At 45.4% G+C, this 16,729-nt stretch overlaps 1 protein-coding gene across 1 annotated transcript in view; it reads left to right on the forward strand.

Annotated features, from left to right (window-relative positions):
* Nucleotides 1-7,625, forward strand: part of Tbcel (tubulin folding cofactor E like) — a 61,030-nt gene extending 53,405 nt beyond the window's left edge. The window contains exon 8 of the mRNA XM_075966273.1: nucleotides 3,969-7,625. Within this exon, the coding sequence (XP_075822388.1) occupies nucleotides 3,969-4,287 (319 nt within the window). The 3' untranslated portion in view covers nucleotides 4,288-7,625. The remainder of the gene's footprint in view (nucleotides 1-3,968) is intronic.
* The last annotated feature ends 9,104 nt before the right edge of the window (nucleotides 7,626-16,729 follow it).

Consider the following 16,729-nt stretch of genomic DNA (forward strand, 5'->3'; position numbering starts at 1 on the left):
ACTGAGGTTAGGCAGTATTTTACATGGGTTCTGCTCTCTGTTGAGACTGTCATGCTTGCCTGCCAAGCACTCTTAGCCACTGAGGCATTTTTGTAGCCCTACATTTTCTTTTTTAAAATCTGATTTATTGCAATATAACTGACATGGAGTACATTTTCACCCTTTTTAGTTTATAGTTCTGAATTTTGACAGTCCCATTATATAACCTCCAGCACAACCAGAATCTAAAATTTCCATCATCTAAAACATATTCCCTCCTCAACCTTTTCCCCTGACTCCTACCCTCTGTCAGCTACAGCTTGTTTGCTGGACCTGTTGTTTTAGCTTCTCTAGAATAGTGTACCACTGGAATCTGTACCGTTTGTAGCCCCTTTTCATTGAAGCATTTGTTAGGATTAGTTGTAGTTTCGTGGGAGGTCATAGCTCCTTAAGAAGGGGTTTATGCCATGACTAATGTCCATACAGATTCCTTAGAAGACCTGGAAGAGTAGACCTCAGCAGTCTCCGTAGGCTCGCCTCTAGAATAATGCCACAAAAGTGCCTCCAAGGGCACTGTTCCTCTGTAGTGACCTGGTGGAGGGGGTGCCTATCTCAAGCTCTGTCCTTGGTGCTTATCTAGTCACCTTAGTTTGACCTCCAGATCAACAGGATGCTGCCAGGCTGTTGACTCCTGGAAGGAACCTTGCTTGAACTTCAGTTTGGTACTGAAGAAGCTGCTAGCCAGACTGTGCCCATGCTGTGTGTGCTAGGTTCGTTCAAGGCTGACTGATAGTGGTGGAAGTTAAATCTCATCTGCGAGGGAATGTGGGAAATGTAGTTTTTATTTTTTTAAACTCTGCAGTCTAAGAAGGCCAACCAGGAAGAGATTTAACAAATATAGACATATATTGAAAGAAAATGTATGTTAAGACAATTAATAAGAGTGACTTGAATTGATAAGACACACGGACAAGGAAGCAATAGATTAATACAACATTTAGGAGAAAGAAGAATTAAAACATGTTAATTGATTGGATGAAAGCACTGGAGGAAAGAGACACAACAGGAAGAAGCTAGACTGGCTTTTAGTGTTTGGCTAGAGTAATTGGATAGTTTTCAGTGCTGTTTTCTAAGATATGAAAGATTGTAAGAAAACTAATTGGGGGTAGTAGTCGGTTATTTCTGTACGTGGTTGATCTTGAGAAATGTGTAGGACAGTACAGTGTCCCAGCATAGGGATCATGTGATTTCTAAATCCACTTCCTCATTCGCAGCAGTGAGGCTGGTTGCTCTTTGTGGGTATAGCTTAGCTTATAGTAATGTTTATGCTTGAAATCGTTTCATTTGTCTTCAGTGTCAAGTGAGTCTAGAAATACAAAAGTTACCATTGTTAAGTTTTAGTTTCATATTTAAGCAGGCTCAGGTTTTATTATTAATTCTCTAATCCTGCTATTGCCTTTTTTCACTAGAAGAATTCATGGCAACTCTATTCCCTCTGTCCTTTCTCCTAGCTAAAATCATTGCTGCACAGAATTGGGCTAGGGACAGTGGCTTGTCTGGTTGGCAGTGGTGGCACCCACCGCTTCTCTCCCTCCCACCCCGCACTCCGCATCTGTTCACCATCTCCTTGAACTCTTGGATTTTGTCCTTCCCCTCTTCCTGCGTCCTAGACCGCAGTGCCTGTGCATCCTTTCCTCTCTCCTCTGGGTGTGCTTGCTTCAGATTGCATTCTGCCTCTGCCTTTTCACCTCTTGTTTCTTCCCTCTCCTCCTTTTCTTGGGATACGTGCTTCTGTTTCTGTGGCTGATGTAGTTTTTGTTTGGAAGTGGACACTTCTTAGGTTGCTGAAACCTGTCGTGTGTTAGCTTTCCTTGACCCCTTTGTTGTTGCCTCTTCTGTCCCTTGTAGGCAGAGTTTGAGGGTGTTGCTCTTGTTTCTACTTTTCTGTAGTCTGGAGGGGAAACATGTCTTTAAGTTGGGTCAGCTCGTTTGACCATATGGCCTCAGCTGCCATTTTTCAGCTTTTGATGCATATCACAATGTCTCTGCTTGTGTGAAGGCATGCGACAGGAAGGCATGGGGAAAGTTTCAATGTGGAGCCTTCTGCAATCTCAAGTCCTGGTGGTTGTGGTCATAGTGTGTGTGTGTGTGTGTGTGTCCCCTCCTGTGTTGTGATGGCTTGGCCTTTGCTAACATCCTGACAGTGGACAGACAGCCAGGCTTCTGATCCCTGGGCCTTTCTCCATCTTAGTTTCTCTGTACCATGGCTGACTCCTTCATCCCTGGCTCTGTGTTTTCACTGAGGAAGACTTTCTCTCTTTACCTTCTTTCTCTGCAGTAGTTTCCACAGTCTGAAGATCTGACTTGATCTTCTATCTCCCACACTACCAAGCTCTGGGCTCCATTGGAAAGGTTTTGGCCATGGGGTTATGCCCCATTCTTGTGTTGCTGCTGATGGTGTGTGGTTTTGGGTTTTGTTTTCTTTGTTTGTTTTAATCTGGGCTCAAGCACTCGAGACAGTTCTTCATGTCACACCAGCACCGTCTCTAAGTCCCTCCCAAGGACACTTCAGTTGTAGGTTCTAAGGGGGGTGTGTGTGTGTGTTACTATTGTAAGCTCCAAAGATATAATGCCATTTTTTTTGTATATGAACTTAGAATGTACAGGGCCTTACTCACTGGTTTTATTTATGGCTGTCCTTCAGGTAGGAAGGGCAGGACGCAGCATCCTACACTTGCTAATGAGGAAGCAGATCCAGAGGGCTCGAGAGCTGCAAAGTCATCGTGTTAATCACAATGCAGACTTGAAAGTCAGGGCCTGTGCTATTTCTGCTCCACCCTGCCTCTCCCTCCATCTCGCAGCACAATGTCTTACTGTGTCGTTAGTGTTCTACTAACCTTATTATGACACTGATTGTGCTGAGGAGAAGCCAGAAGTAGAGTGGGAGAGCTGGAGCATCATGCTACGTGACTGTCAGGTTCTGATCCTTGATTAACCTCAGCAAGTCTTAGTTACAGCCAAACTCATGGTGGCTTTCCCCCTCTCTGGTATGTAGGAGACTGTCCAACTTCCTCCATCAGCTCAGACTTCATTCCCTCAAGGCTGGCAGTAGCTACAAGAATTTCTGTGTAGGAACTTACTATTGGGGACCCTGTTCTCACCGCTGGAACTCACCTTTCTCTTAATGTGCTTTGCTTTTTTATCTCTGCCCCGATGACAGAACATCTTTATTTATGGTCTCTTTTTCCAAGAATGAGTCCTTGATCTTTTTATAACTCTTATATTTAGCTGGAGCCAGGCTGGAACATTCCAACAAAACTTCGTTAAAGGAGTTGGATAATAGCTGAAATACATGGTATTGTTGTTCTATAGATTATGGTTTCTTGGTACTTGGAGAAACTGCTCCCCTACCATCCCCCTGTATTACCAAGAAACATGTGCTTAGTTAGGCATTTTCACTTCTCAGTGCTAACACCCAAGAAAAGCACAATCTGGGGAGGGATTGGACTCTTCCCTGTTGCCTTTGCAGCCCCTGCTTCTCTAGGTTGTTTTCTTTCTCTAACTTTTTTTCATCCCCAATTGCTTGAGAGAGGGTATCATAGAGCCAAGGCTGACCTTGACCTTGCTACATAGCTGAGGATGACCTTGAACTTCTAATCCTTCTACCCCTACCTCCTGCGTGCTAGGTGACAGGTGTGCAATCACTCTGCTAACTGAGAGACATCCTCAGCCCCTCTAAGCCTGTTTGTACATAGCAGAGGCATGGGGCCCATCTTCAAGAGAAATGCTTCTCTCCACAATCTTGTGGTTTTCCTTTGGCCTCAGCACAGCGCAGAAGCCACAGCGGTCATTCAGTAGCTAGCTCTGCATGTAGGAAGAATGGGACAGTCACAGGAGAAGATGAGAAAAGATGGTGCGAGCAGAGGTGTAGTTTGCTTGTGTGTTGTGAGTGAGTTGTTGAAGGTGACACTGTTCTTTTTATACCGTAGGTATCATGAACTCATTACAAAATACGGGAGATTGGAGCCTTTAGCGGAAGTGGACCTAAGGCCCCAGAGCAGCGCAAAGGTAGAAGTCCATTTTAATGACCAAGTGGAAGAAATGAGCATCCGTCTGGACCAAACAGTAGCCGAACTGAAGAAACAACTCAAGACTCTAGTCCAGTTGCCCACGAGCAGCATGCTTCTGTACTACTTTGACCACGAGGCACCCTTTGGCCCCGAAGAGATGAAGTACAGCTCCCGAGCTCTGCACTCTTTCGGCATTAGGGATGGAGATAAAATTTTTGTGGAATCGAAAACAAAATAACCTCTACCAGCCTTGTAAAAACTCACATAAGGACTTCCTGCAGGGTGTTTGTTTCCAGTGTGTTTTTCTTTAGGAAGAAGGACATTTCCGTTTCGTTTTGGTTTTTGTTTGGCTTTTGAAGGGGTTTTGTATATTTTCTTCCCCTAGACTGGGATTGTTTTTGGTATTTTCTACCACAGCTCAGTCAGCAGACCTTGCTGCATCTCCAGTCTTTATTCTCTCTCTCTCTTTCTCTCTGTTTGTCTCTCTCTCTCTCTTTCTCTCTCTCTCTCTCTCTCTCTCTCTCTCTCTCTCTCTCTCTCTCTCTCTCTCTCTCTCTCTCTGTGTCTTTCTCTCCCTCTCTTTCTTGAAAGATGACAGAGAAATCACCGACTTCTTACTGTGTTGCTGGGGTTTGTCAGCCTCTGAGCTCTTTCCTGCTAGGCTGGAAGACAGTGGTGCCCAAGAGGGGTGGTGCACAGTGTTCAAATCCAGAGATGGGATCTTCCCTGAAGGGCCAGCACCTTCCGTCCCTGTCTCCAGTCATTCTTTTCCTCCTCCTCTTTTCCTTTCTGGGCTCCATTTTTTCACTCTGACTTGCACATACTTACCTGTTTTATTCTGTTTGTAATTTACTTAGTGGGTTTTTCCCCTCAAATTTTGTCTCCCTCCCCCCATTTCCCATTTTAAATACTTTTGAGTATTTTAAGCATTTTTCAGCCTGAATCTGATCTCAGGAACTCCGTTAGGCTTTTAAAGAGAAGTAGGTGAGAGTTAACCCAAGGAAACATGCTGTTGTCCTGGAAGCATGGGCAGAGGGCTCTAACCTCTCTGCTGCCGCCCCGCTGAACGCCCGTTGTGCATTGGCCAGCCATCACTCCCATTACGTCTTTTCTTTCTGCTCAGTGGTTATTATTTCCTGGCAGCTTTCCCTCATAAGCTACTGGAAATAAAGTACGAGCCTGGACAGTTCTGGGTATATACTCTGTAGCAGAGAGTCAGCCGAGGGCGGCCAGGCCTGTGTGAAGGAGGAGGTGGAGGGATTGGAGAGACTGAGCCTGCTGGCTCTCCTGCCCTTGTTGCGCATCCGAAGCCCTTGTCCTTGCAGTGTCATTAAAAGTGAGAGACTTTAATCAAAGGGAACTGTGGTTCCCACCTTTTTCTTGGGACTTTGTGATGTCATAATTAACAGTTGTTTTGTATTTTATTTTATGTCCCCTGTGGATGGTTTTTGCCTAATCGATGAGTGAAGTTTGAGTGTCACACAGCCCGGGTTTCTTTTGCAGAAGTATTTAACACCAGTTCCTTGCATACTCTGGAACCTATTTCTCTGGCCTTCTGTTCTTTGTTAGTTAGATTTAAGTCCTTTCTTCAGTATGGAGATTTTTTTTTCTAGTCCACTGGCTACTGGTGGGAGGCAGCAGAGGATCTCAAAGAATGCACCTGTTGCCTAGTTGGTTTTGTGTTTGTTTGTTGTTTGATTTTGGTCTTTATTTCCCCCCATTGTCTTTTCACCTTTGTTATAGGGTTCCACCTCTCCTACAAACTTAGTTTCTTGTAAACTCCTTAGGGGACTCTGATGACTTCTTCACGGGTGGGGAGTTGTGTTTTCAAGTTTCCTCCGCCATGGGGCGGGTGTTTGTTCTCTTGATGCACTTCAGGTTTGGTACGTCTAAAGCTATTGATCAGGCCTACGGAAGCAGGCCGGCTTCACCGCAGCGCTAAAGGTGAAAACCAAAGGGATTAGAAAGATGAGTGCGGCCAGCTTCCCTGCTGCAGACTGTCTCAGAATCCTAAAGATGAGCAGCAGGGATCCGGCCAGTACAGACAAGGGCAGTTATTTTGCAATTGCATTTTCTTGACAGATTTTTTTTTTGGAAATAAGAAAAGTGTGGCGACAGTGTCACGAAGATGAAGACTGGGTGCTTTGTGTGTACGCGTGAGTGCGGAGGGGTTTGCGGGAGGAACTGAAATGCAGACTTTGCTTTCGTCAGCCTGGGAAACAAATGCACTCTTATTTTTGAACTTTGGAGCCACTTCCATCCCACGGCAGAAGGCAGAGTGAGCACTTACACTTTGGTCATAAGTGGAATGGTCACAATAAGATATTTTATATATGACAAAGTTTTACGAAACGCTTTTTTACTCTTTGAGACCTGTTTCTTCTGTTATTACAGAACAGTGTTTATCTTCTGCAGGCCTAATCCTTTATTACAGTTGCATGTAAAGGGAACTTCTCATCCAATAACTGATGTAGGTATTCTAGGGCATTGTAATTGGTGGTTTGAATAATTGCCAGATCATTTCCAGCGAAGAAAATCTCAGATACAGTCCTTGGGCTTTTAGAATTACAGGAGTAAATGAGAAAAGCTGCTTGAGCATGCATATTTACAGACTTAGTTGGGTGGCTGAGTAAAGAGGCTGCTTTTGAAGTAAAATCGGTGCTGTGTAGACATTTATAATTATTTAGAATGTTATTATAAGCTGTTATAAAATTACTTTTATAACAGATGCAGAAGGAGGAAAGACAAGACTGTGGACCTTTGAGTCTGCACGTCACGCACCATGCTGGTCTGTAGTTGTCTGTTTTAATGTTGACTTCATCAGATTGAGTGGGAGCACATGTTGACAGTTAGGAGGCAAACGCTGTCCTCACCGGTATTACAGAGATGTGCCTTCAGGCATAGCAGAGAGAGCATGCCTTCCTAAAGTAGAAATTCTTTTCAGTTGTGGAAAAGGAAAGGAATAACGCAAAAAAGAAAGCCAAACCCAAATCGGGAGTCTTCACTGTGGGTGGAGCTGCTAAAGCTGTGGTCCAAATGGATTGGGTTTGATGGTTGAGATCTCCTAGATTCTGCAGCCGTAGCCATAGATGCATAAGAAAGTAGCAGAGGTGATCACTGTGGGAGCCATGCCACTAATAGCTTTTCCTAACACAGTGTGGCTCTCTGCACGGCAGCTTAGGCCCAAGGGCAGGTCGGCCATGACTCCAGAATGCTCGATAGTTCTTACGCATTGTCATTTCTGTTGATGAATTTGACTTTTCCCTTTATGCCATGTAAGACTGAAATGCAAACAAACTGCTTTCAAGAATGCCCAGAAGCTCTGTGTCCCCAAATGTTATTGTGAACTCTACTGTTTTTCATAGGTGCTTCCTTAAAATGTATGTTTATTGTAGTGACAGAGAGGGACTGGACTCTCAGGCCCTTTACAGTTGTCTCCTGCAGTTAATGGAAATATAAATATATATATATTTTATTTTAGAATATAATTTAAACATGAAGGTCTATTCTTTGCACTTTTTATTAATATATATAGAAAGATAATCTTTAAAAAATTAAAAATCCAAGTCCATTTGCTTCTTGTGTTCTGGATGTTTCTTTTGGAGGGTCGGGACAAAGACGTGTGATCATTTTTATACAGGTGGACATCGGTTCTGGAATGCCTTCTTGGGAGGAGTGGCTTAAGCTAGTAGGAGCCTGGCCATCCTGCCAAGTGCAATAGCAATTTTGCTGAGGCTGAAAAAAAATCTCAATTAAAATTTTTAAGAAAAAACAGTTTTTAGTTTCTTGTTAACAAATTTTAGGTTTCCAACACATTTTCTACACTGTTTTGCTTTTGTTTTGTTTTGTTTATTTATTTATTTATTATGTATACAATATTCTGTCTGTGTGTATGTCTGCAGGCCAGAAGAGGACACCAGACCCCATTGCAGATGGTTGTGAGCCACCATGTGGTTGCCGGGAATTGAACTCAGGACCTTTGGAAGAGCAGGCAATGCTCTTAACCTCTGAGCCATTTCTCCAACCTCCTTGTTTTTGTTTTTATCTTTTGGGGACAAAGCTTTCTAACTATTCAGCACCCTCTTTATTGAGTAAGAGTGAGATTTTCATTTTGGTGAAGTACAAATTTGCCATTTTTCTTAAAAACATTGCCTCCAGGTTTGGGGCATTTTACCCTTATCTGTTCATCTATGATTTCTTGGTAAACTGGTAGGAATTAACATTCGTTGGAGAATTAAGGACCAGAGAGTGTGCTCCCGTACTTAAAAGGTAGTGCCCATGAAGTCCTCTCAGTGCTTCAGAAGGATGTGGGTGTCCTCTGTTTAATTGAGGTGAGGTCTGTTTCCTGTTCAAAGAGTGGATGCCTTCAACTTGGGTTAAAGTCTGTCTAGTTACTGTCTTAGGGGGTTTAATTCTGTGGAGAGACACCATGACCATGACAACTCATAAAGGAGAACATTTCCTTGGGAGGGCTGCTTACGGTTTCAGAGGTGCAGTCTGTTCTCATCATGACGGGGAGCATGGTGGCAGGTAGGCAGACGTGCTGCTGGAGCTGAGAGTCCTTACATCTTGATAAGGCAACAGAAAGTCGACTGAGAAACTGGTTGGTATCCTGGGCATAGGAAAAACCTCAAAGCCCACCCCCACAGTGACACACTTCCTCCAACAAAACCACACCCATTTCAGTAAAGCCACACCTCCTAGTAGTGCCTCTCCCTATGAGATAATGGCAGCCAATTACATTCACACTACCACAGTCATCCTTTATTTTTGGGTGTTCCAAATACTTAGAAGGTAGATTCGCATTCTGGCATCCAACTGAGCTGAAACTACTGCTGCTTCCTCCAGGTCCCCCTAAGGTCACTTGTCGCTTTCCAGCCCCTCTGGAACAGAAACTCCCATTGGTCTTCCTGTTGACTTACTGAGGCAGGCACTATTGTGCCGGTTTTTCCCTAGAGAGTGAAATGGATGCACAGATCGGTTGTTTAACTTGTCCAAAGCAGCACCATGGGCAAATGGCACTTGGCTCCAGTGAATTGACAGCTGTGTGTCGTGCCTAGGGCCGCAGCCCTCCTTCCAACCCGCACCTCCATTGTTAATCCTCGTGTCGCTCAGAACAGAGTCACTGGTGTGGCTGACAGTGCTCAGTCCAGCTTCGTAAGCCCCGGTGTCAATAACAGAATTGTCACTTTGTGGTTGGTGGCTAGCTACTGAGATTCCTACTTCTCTGAGAGGCCATATTGGGTGCTTGTGATTGGTGCTGTCGATAAAATGAACCTGTAATATGATGTCAGGAAACTGCTAATTCGGTTTTTCACTTCGGTCATTCTTGGTTTCAGTATGGAGCCAAAGGTGAGAGGGGCACTCGTTGCAATTGAGATTAATGTCAATCAGCATTTATCAAGGAAGGGAAAATATGTTTATAGCCTGGTGGAGCCCTTTTGTGGCTGCCACTGCTATTGTTCCTCCCTTGCATTCAAGAAGGAGCTGTGTGAAGCATATAAATATTGCCTACAAAATAGAGATGGGTTATCTATTCTGGCCTGCAGGAGCTGAGTCTGCCAGGCCAATTCCAGTGCAGTTTGAATGTGTGGAGTCCTTCACAGCCACCTCTTCCTCGGTCACTTCAGGTAACACAATCAGTGTGTTAAGAAAGAACAGTCATAGGAGGGTCATACATGAAGGAATTAAAAAGGAAAAATGCCATGGGCACATTTGAGGGCAGCTGTCTCCTTTACTCAGGAAATACAGCAGGGGTGATGTGAATTGTCTCGGTTGTATTAAAATGCTTTTTTTCTATGTTTCATATTTTACATTACAAAGAGACAACATTAAGATGTTTAAACATGCCTTTAATCCCAGCACTTGGGAGGCAGAGGCAGGCAGATCTTTATGAGTTCAAGGCCAGCCTGGTCTACAAGAGCTAGTTCCAGGACAGAGAAACCCTGTCTTGAAAAACCAAAAAATAAAAAATAGAAAAAAAAAGGTTTAAATTTAATTTCCAACAGGTGACTTCCACAAGGTTCAGGACTCCAGCAATGTAAGGGAGACATTGAAAGGCCCCCATTGTAATATCTCTACTGTGTCTTTTGTTCATTTCTTGTGTCTCCCAGAGTTTACACAAATAATAGCATATCCAAATATACATTCTAGCTGCTTTGCTCTTACACAGCCAAGGGTGCACATTGTGTGCTGTCAGCAGCCTTGCTTTCTTTGTCCATGGAGATGTCTCTGGGATAGGATGTAGGAAATCATCTTCGCCTCTTTATACACTGGAAGTAATCATTGTACGAACTGATGTATCTGATGGGTACCCTATTGGGTACATTTGAGTTTCTCTTCTCTCTCCCTCCCTCCCTCTCTCTCTCTCTCTCTCTCTCTCTCTCTCTCTCTCTCTCTCTCCTCTCTCCTCTCTCCTCTCTCCTCTCTCCTCTCCTCCCCTCCTCCCCTCCTCTCTCCTCTCTCCTCTCTTCCCCTCTTCCCCTCTCCCCTTCTCCCCTCTCCCCTCTCCCCCTCTCCCCTCTCCCCTCTCCCCCCCCCCTCTCTCTCTCTCCTGCTTTCAGTTTGTTGCCAGAAAGCAGCGCCGGTTCTTTTGTGTGTTTGAAAGTGTCTAGAGTCTACATTCCCATGTCTGGGGCCTCTGGATCAGAAGGCGAGAGAGTTTGCAATGTTGATAGATATTATCAAATTATTCTCCGGTGGGATAATATAAAATTAACATATAAAGGCTCAGGCAAGGTGGTTTGTGCCTTTAATCCCAGCACTTGAGAGCCAGAGGCAAGTCAGTCTCTGTGAGTTCAAGGCCAGCCTGGTCTACATACTGAGTTCTAAGCCAACCAGGACTACACAGTGAGATCCTGTCTCAACAAAACAAAAGCAAAAGAACACAAAGTTGCAATGGTTTATTATTTGGCACAGCCCTACAGAGTCTAAAGCTTTACTGTGGTTGAGCTTGGGTTTTTGGCAGAGTTCACCTTCCCAGCCAGGCTTTGCAGCCCAGGCACTTGGATTCAACACATGACCGATGCCACATGGTATCAGGCCCAAGGGAAGAAGGGTTCATTCTAGTTTAGATTTTTTTTCACAGACTTCAGTCCAATCAGCTCTATTGGTCCTGAGCTCTTGGTGAGATAGAACCTCACAGTGCAGGGTGAACATGGCAGAGAAGAAGCAGGAAGGGGCAGGGGCTGGATAGACCCGCCCACATCACTCTTCTTCAGCCAGGCCCTACCCACCACGGTCTCCACAGACTCTCAACTGTCTATCAGATTCTGAGTCTATCAGTGGGTTAGACGATGACATCAGAGCCCTTCAGACCCAGTGTCTGGAAACGCTCCCAGGGACGTGCCCAAGTTGGGCCTTACTAAAGTGAGTGTTTCTCCGCCACATCAATTGGCATGTAATCATCACAGTAAGCCCACATCACCTGGCCTAAGAACCATTGTTCTCTGCAGCCTGGCCTGGGAGGATTTATCTCTGCCACAAAAGGCGTGTTACTCGTGTCAAACAATGTGTGAGCACTTTTTCACCTGAGTGCCCCTGGAAGTCGGGTCGCTCACCCTGAAATCCTGTGTTTATTGTCTGTAATAAGCTTTAGTCAGAGCTGACTCTTGCCTGCCGTTTAAGTGTCTTGTAGAGAATCCGTGCTGTTCTTTGTGGGGATGGAGAATATAGTGAGCCTGTGCCCTCCAATCTCAATGTGCCTGCATGGATATTAGAACAAAGCCACTTCTGAGGTTTTAGTTGCATGAATCTACTTGTTACTTCCTGTTTAGCTGCTTAACTGTAGCTAGGAAGGTAGCCCCATGGTACAGGACTTGCCTAGTGTGTGTGAGGCCCTGGCTCCTTTTCGATATCACAAATTAATAATGAATTCTTTGCTTATACACACTTAATTTGGTTTCAAAAAATCGCTAAAATTTCAAATATGAACATCTTTTGTTATTGAGCCTTTAGGGAGTATTCTGGTTCATAAATAAACATTAATAAGCATCACTCTGTGATTTTCAAAGATCCAACATCATATTTTTCATATGAATATTGGCCCAGAATATATAGTACAAATGTGACTAGAACAGAAAGAAATAGAACTTAGGGGAATAATAAATTTTGGAAATATTGGGTTTTAAAACTTTGTTTGCAAGGATGGAAAACTGAGCCTGCAAGATGGCTCAGCAGGTAGAGGCGCTTGCTGTGCAAGCCTGGTGACCTACATCCAAAACCTAGATACAAAGTTGAAAGGAGAGAGCTGGCTTCCGAGAGTTGTCCCGTGACCTCCGTGCACACATCATGCCCGTTCCATATAGCAATAAAGAAAATGAAATCACCTGGATGTGGTGTTGCTCACCTTTAATCCTAGCACCTAGGAGACAGAGGCAGGTGGTCACTGTGAATTTGAGGCCACCCTGGTCTACATAGCACATGCCAAGCTAGCCCGGGTTACATAGACCCTATCTTAAACAAACAAACAAAAAAGAGGAGAAGCCATTTGTTTATATGAGCATGACCTAGAGTGAAGATCTGAAGGCAAATAGAAGAGGTGTACTCCTAGAGTGAGACTCTTGGAGGTCATTCGGAGTGTGTGTGTGTGTGTGTGTGCGCGTGTGTAATAGTCTATTAAGTAGAACACTCACCCAGAGGAACGCAATTGTGTTTTCCTCCATCATGCCATCCACTTTGAGGATATGCTATCACTCTTTCCTAGGGAAAAATGCACGTATAGTCTTAGATAATAGTTGCCTCAGCTAGATCTGGGGGCGTTGGGGATGGCCCTCACTAGTCACCAGGTAAGTGGCAGAAGTAAGCGTATTCAGGAAACACCGAGTTTGTATGGGGTTCAAGGCACCAACACCCCAGGCTCAGTTTCTTGGAAGCAAAATTTGAGATACAGTGGGGGAACGGCAGGTCTGTGGGGAGTAACACCTGGGAAAGAAAAGAGAAGCTTCAGGATGGAGCAGGAAAAGCCTTCAGACTGAGCTGCAGATCCATCAAAGGTAGTCCCATCCAAAGGAATGTTCTGGAACAAGAATTCTTGCTGGGCGAGTCCTGCCATAAACAGAATTGGCTCTGGCCTTCTACCAATGATTTCCTCAGTCACTGGGGTGGAAGCACAAGGACATACCCCCATTCTGAACGCAGTGTGGACCCTGAAGAGGTGACTGTTGGGAGCTGTTCGCATAGCATATTCTTTCCAGTCTCCTAGAAATCACCGAAGGTACATCTGGCCACTGTGTCTTGAGACAGAGTCTACCCGAGGCAAGAATGGCTCCAGTCCTCTCGCCACCACTGGGGGAACTCCTTTAGGCTCTGAGGTCCTGTTTCTGAGGGGGAACTGGGGAGAGGAAGGTTAGGGGCGTGATCTACATCTGGCCTGTCACTGCAGTTTATTGCAGGGCCATAACCGGGGTCTGAAGAATCCCTCTTCTGTCTACTGTAGCACCTCAGCCCTTGTCTTATGCTGGACTTAGAAGCTTACCTGATAGCTTCATCCGAACCTTGATTTGTGGATATCCCGAGACCCCAGTAACCATATGCTGCTCAGTCACAAGTAAGCAAAGTCATACCAAGAGGCACCAGAGTGAGTTACCCGAGCTCTATGCTATTCTCTGTCCACAAACCCATTCTGTAAATGGAGCCCTTTGCCCCCTGTTCATCTTGTCAGCTCATCTAACACAGAGGACCCAGGGCATCCTAGATTGTGCTTGCATGGGTTCTTGCTATGTCTCTGCTGAGAGAACCGCCATCCCTGCGGCATCTGCCGTTCATTTCACTGCTTCCCTGGGATGGCGTCAGCTCAGCCATGGTTTTTATGCTGTGACATGCATATCCACTGCCAGGGCCCACGCTCACAGCCCCTTCATTGTGAAATGCTTTTCCTAGTGAGGACCTCTGGATCTTGCATCCTGCAAGCCTTCCTCCCATTGATGGTGCTGCCTCAAGTCTCTGGGCAAGAAAGGCATGCTCACATGTGTTAGGCAGACTTTTCATCACTGTGGCAGGTACCTGAGAGAAAGAAGCAGTTTCACGGTTCAGTTCATAGATTGCCTGGACCTAGCAGTTAGAGCCATTGCTTTGGGCCCTAGGGTAAGGCGGAATATCGGGGTGGCAGCAGTGTGCTGCAGAGGCTGTTTGTCTCATGAAAGCCAGAAAGCAAAGAGCATGGAAGAAAGGCCCAGGACCAGATGTGTTCTTTAGTGACATGCCCCTAGTGATGTACTTCCTCCAACCAGGCCATTCTCCACAGCTCTGCAACATCCCAACAGTCTGTCAAACATGATAAACCCGGGAACACTAGTCGGTGCCAGAGCCCTCGGGATCTAGCTGCTTCCCCAGAGAATTACTTCTCAACACTGCTAGCTTCAGGACCAAGACTTGAGTGCATGAGTCTTTTGGAGGACACTTCGTATCTAAACTAGAAATATTTAAGTTTAGACTTTATCTCTGTTCAGTCTTCCAGGATAAAAGTGGTTTGATTGAATCATTTTCCTGCCATTTGAGGTCAGTCACTGTCCCTGAGAAGCAGTGGCATGCTGAGGGCTCAGCTGTGCTCGGTCATCCACAGATTGAGCATTTGGAGATCAGAGGCACTAGAAGAGCCTTGCTAAATGGGAGTTCATAGCCTTGGTCCCCTCTATCTCCATCCCTGTGGCTGTGGCCACCTTATAAATGTACCCATTGTACCAACCCTGACAAAGCCTGCGTCACATCAGCCGGTCGAGTGCTTTTGTCTATGGAGTCCCTCTTCTGTAGCAGATGCTCTCGTGGGTGTTGATATACGACACAAAGATCTTCACACTTTGCATTCTCTCCCTTCTGTCTGTTCGTGTGTCTCCACGCCAGACCTCCCTGTCACACGTCTGTCTCCACGCCAGACCTCCTTGTCACTGTTGTCACCGGTTTTCCAACTTTTCGAGTCGCTGTCCAGCTGGCAATGTGGTTCAGCACTGCCTCTGAGTTTGCACATACTGTCTCCGCAAAACTCTTCTCCTTTGGTGAAAAGTACACGATGTGATGGATTACTCAAAGCTCCACACACCAGGAAGATGCCTCCTTCTCATTGTTAAAATTGCCAGTGTTCGTGAAAATTCCCAGGAGAATCACACAAGACATGCATGTGATGCTGTCGTATAGCTACAATTTATCTGCTATACACACATGCGCGCACACACACACAGTACACATCACCTACACAAACTCTGGTGGGATCTGAGTTCTGGGTGGCAGGTGACAGAGCCTGAACTACCGAGTTAGGCAGTTTGTTCATGACTCTTCTCTGAGTTTCATTAGATTGCTGGGGTCTACCTGCCTTTGAACCTTGGATCCAATAGGGCTCAGATCATAAGAGAAAATAACCACATGGCCATTGGTCTCTTGGGCAAATGTCCCATCAGAGGCCCCAGTCACATGCCAGCAGTTTAATTTGAAGAGGTGTTTCTCTTCGCTGCCAGAGGTGTGACCTGATTGCAGAACACCGGGGGCCTGCATTGTAGCTTAACCACCAGGCTTTGCTAGGAACTATGCATTTCATCTCTCTCCACTGCTAACATATACCACATCAAATGGTCAGCAGGACCTAGGGCCTGAGCGACAAAGCTGTTTGCGTTGTAGCCTAGAGCTGCTATAGAATTCATTCACACTGTCGGCCCAGCTCCATGCGGGCTGACCTCCAGGGCTGGAGCCATTTTCTTAGGTTTGGAATGTGTGGCCTTCAGAACCCAAAAGCATAGACAAAGAAAGGAGAGTCTTCTAGAGCTACAAAATAAGGATGTTGCCTTTCACTTTGGAGGAGGTGTTCTTGGCCACCAGGTTTTGAAAGTTTTATTAAAACAGTATTTTCAAGTCTGGAGGATTTATCTTCCACTTTGTAGAACAGATGGCACCAGGACAGCTAACCTTCTGCCATCCCTAGCTCATCGTGCCCAGGATGCTGAGGTTTGTTACTATGTAGTGAATCAGCATGATGTACTGGGAGACCCAGATGGTGCAGAACACTCGGCATTATATTATGAAAGAAGTGTCTTAGTCCATTGTCTGACATTATAACAGAATGCTAGAGACCATGTGAATTATAAAGAAAAGAGGTTTTGTTGATGTCATGATTCTGCAAGTCTAAGAGAATAATGCTGGTGCTGCTTAGCGTGGTAGCCATCTATTGTTCGAGGCATAGTGAAAAGAAGAAAGGCCAACATGGAACAGAGAACAGAACAGAGAAGGCCAAGACTTCACAACAGCCTACTCTCATGGTGGCCCTGTCCTGCCAGAACTACAACTTACTCTCACGAGACAGCATCAGTTGATCAGCGAGGCTCCACCCCTAACACATCCCCTCTCCAAACACTTCTCCTGAGGCACAGCTCTGAACACTGCTGCACTGAGACACTCAAACTACCGCGGTGACCGCCCATAGCCCTGGGATAAAGCTTTGAATGTGTGTTGCCATTTGTTCCATAAGACAGAAGCTACTGCTGGCCTTCATCCCCAATGTGTCATTCATATACCTGAAGCCACACTCTTGGCTCTGAAAAAGAGAGAACGTTGGCAAGGCAGCTATCGCTTTGATTAGTCTGCAGTAGTGCACAGCCAATCTCTAGCCACCAGCCTGACCAGTGATAGACTCCACCATCCCTCAACTCTTAAGAGTGACAGGAATCTTGACCAGTTAATCCCCGCCCCAAGCCCAG

Source organism: Microtus pennsylvanicus, chromosome 3 (assembly GCF_037038515.1).
Source record: "Microtus pennsylvanicus isolate mMicPen1 chromosome 3, mMicPen1.hap1, whole genome shotgun sequence".
In the NCBI taxonomy this organism is placed as follows: Eukaryota; Metazoa; Chordata; class Mammalia; order Rodentia; family Cricetidae; genus Microtus; species Microtus pennsylvanicus.